This window comes from Montipora foliosa, chromosome 6, assembly GCF_036669935.1.
Source record: "Montipora foliosa isolate CH-2021 chromosome 6, ASM3666993v2, whole genome shotgun sequence".
NCBI lineage: Eukaryota > Metazoa > Cnidaria > Anthozoa > Scleractinia > Acroporidae > Montipora > Montipora foliosa.
Window position 1 is genome coordinate 72,256,152 of NC_090874.1, and position 2,500 is coordinate 72,258,651.

Consider the following 2,500-nt stretch of genomic DNA (forward strand, 5'->3'; position numbering starts at 1 on the left):
AGACAAGAACATCATTCTAAACGCTTGTTCTTCTCAAAAAGTAGGTTCTGGAGGTAATTTTGAGAGTGGAAATCAAGTACACGACAGACGATAAATACAAGAGACGCTAATCTCATTTTGACATGAAAATGCTATACTATTTCCATAAAAACTATCCAGTTAAGCTCGCATATTACACAGCATGATGAATTCATAAAAGCCACCTTTTCCAGCCAAAAATGTTTTGAAACAAACAACATATTTGCTATAAGAGGCAAAACCCCCTTCCTATTTCATTACGTGAGTGAAGAGAAAAAATCTCAATCGTGTCCAAACCGTTTCGATGAAGAACCTTTTCCTCGAATAATGAAGCACAAAATAGATGAGAAGCTTTGTTTCAAATAATTCTTGGCTGTCACATTTCCAACTATTTTTTTACTTGTGAAGACTGTGCAGACAACAGAGATCACAAATCCACTTAAGGTGTTCGATTCGTTCTCTGTCTTTGTTGAACCCGTAAGTTACAAGAGAATTTTCCATTTGGTTTCAGTGTTCTACATAACAGCACACTTGGTAAAATATTTGAAATACAGGTCACTTTGATTTCGGCTCGGCCGGCCATAGATTGCGACCCAGTAATAAGGTAAAGAGTGAGTCTAGCTAGAGCCATAGTTAACGGACTACGCTCATGCGCCTCGTCATACTATTTTGACTGTATATCGCATACAAAAGTTGTAACTGCTGAGATAATAATAATAATAATAATAATAATAATAATAATAATAATAATAATAATAATAACAACAACAACAACAACAATAATAATAATAATAATAATAATAATAATAATAACTGGAAGCTACTGAGGGATATAAGTTGTCGAGGCCTATAAGCGCCAAGGCCCTATCTAATGTATATTGATGATCTGAAAGTGTTTGCGTCCTCTGAAGCTAAGCTCAACAGAGTTTTAAAATCTACCAGTGCCGCCATAGAGAACATTGGACTAACATGGAATCCTAAGAAGTGCAATGTGATTCATGTGAGGAAAGGGGCTCAAGTGCATGATGCAGCAGGTGTGAGGTTACGTCACGAGGGGGTCGTGGAAAGCCTGGACGCGTGTTCTACTTACAAGTTTCTAGGGGTGAGAGAGACTGTGATGCAGGATGAGAGGCTGGCATTGGAATGTGCGGCAAAGGCTTACCTGCAAAGGTTGTCATTAATTTGGATTAGCCCTTTGTCTGATTCCAACCGTGTGACTGCAAGTAACCAGTTTGCTCTTCCAGTCCTCTCCTATTTGATGTGGACTCAGCATTGGCCTATTACAGAGCTTAGAGTGATCGACAGAGAGGCGAGAAAGATAATATGTGAGAACGGAGGGAAGCATCCGCTAAGTTCGACGGCTATGTTGTATCCACCCAGGGACAAGGGTGGGCGTGGCCTACGCGCAATTGAGCAAGAATACAAGCTAACAAAAATCAAATCTGCAATTAAGCTGTATGAGAATACAGATCCTACCATGAGGCTAGTTCAGAAATTTGAAGAGAGGGCGAGTGAGAAGGGATTCACTTCGTTGGTTAAGGAGGCATGCAAGTACGCGGAGGAGCTGGACACGGGTTTGAATTTGAACTATCCGAACCCGTCATGCAGCCTGCGCCAAGCACCGGATACAGACATTCTAGGGAAGAAAGTTAAGGGTTATTTGAGGAGGACTGTGACGGAGAAGATACAGGAAGAGATTGAGAGCGAGCAGTGGCATGGTCGCTTTCTGTGTGCATGGTGGCAGGACGAAGATCTGAGCATGGATGAGTGTTTCGCTTGGCTACGGGAGCGGCCCTCAGCACCCACCTATACGATTACTGGGGTACTGGAGCTTTACGAACAGCTCACCCCTACTAGAGTGTATCCAAATATCAAAACAGGAACTTCACAAGGAGAGATCACGTGTAGGTTGTGCGGAGGCGCTGCAGAAACTCTTGCGCATGTTCTTGCGGGATGTCCCGCTTTAGCACAGTCCAAGTACTTGGAGCGACACAACGCTGCACTTCAGGTGTTGTTCTTTGAGGTGTGTAAAGGCCTGCAGCTAATGGACTCAGTACCACCATGGTACTCGTTAGTGGCGCCCAAACCAGTGTACGAATCTCCGGAAGCTCAAGTTTACTGGGATGTACCAGTGTATGCCGAACAAAGCTATGTCAAGGCCAACAGAGTGGACGTCAGATTTGTGGATCACAGGAGGAAACGAGTCTGGGCAGTTGAAATGAGTTGCCTCTGGTCAGACAACCGTAGGAAAAAGGAGAGGGAGAAGACGGAAAAGTATGCTCCACTGCGCTGGGAGTTAAGGAAGCAGTACCCTGACTATTTTTTTTCTTAGAATTTTAGGATTTAGGATTTTAAGGATTATTATTATATATATATATTTTACAGGTATTTTATCATTTTAAAACGCTCCTTTATATAGAGACTTATGTTCCGTAAGAGGACATAGGCTGCGCTTTGCGCCCTATGTACTTTTAATATTAGT

The 2,500-nt window shown here is 42.4% G+C and overlaps 1 protein-coding gene across 1 annotated transcript; it reads left to right on the forward strand.

Annotated features, from left to right (window-relative positions):
* Positions 1-889: 889 nt before the first annotated feature.
* LOC138006009 (uncharacterized) lies at positions 890-2,350 on the forward strand. The gene has a single exon (XM_068852167.1). It carries the CDS (start codon positions 890-892, stop codon positions 2,348-2,350), a length of 1,461 nt encoding a protein of 486 aa, XP_068708268.1.
* The last annotated feature ends 150 nt before the right edge of the window (positions 2,351-2,500 follow it).

What these genes read in the sequence shown, in the direction of transcription:
- LOC138006009 (XM_068852167.1), top strand. Translation starts at nt 890, where the DNA reads ATGTATATTGATGATCTGAAAGTGTTTGCGTCCTCTGAAGCTAAGCTC.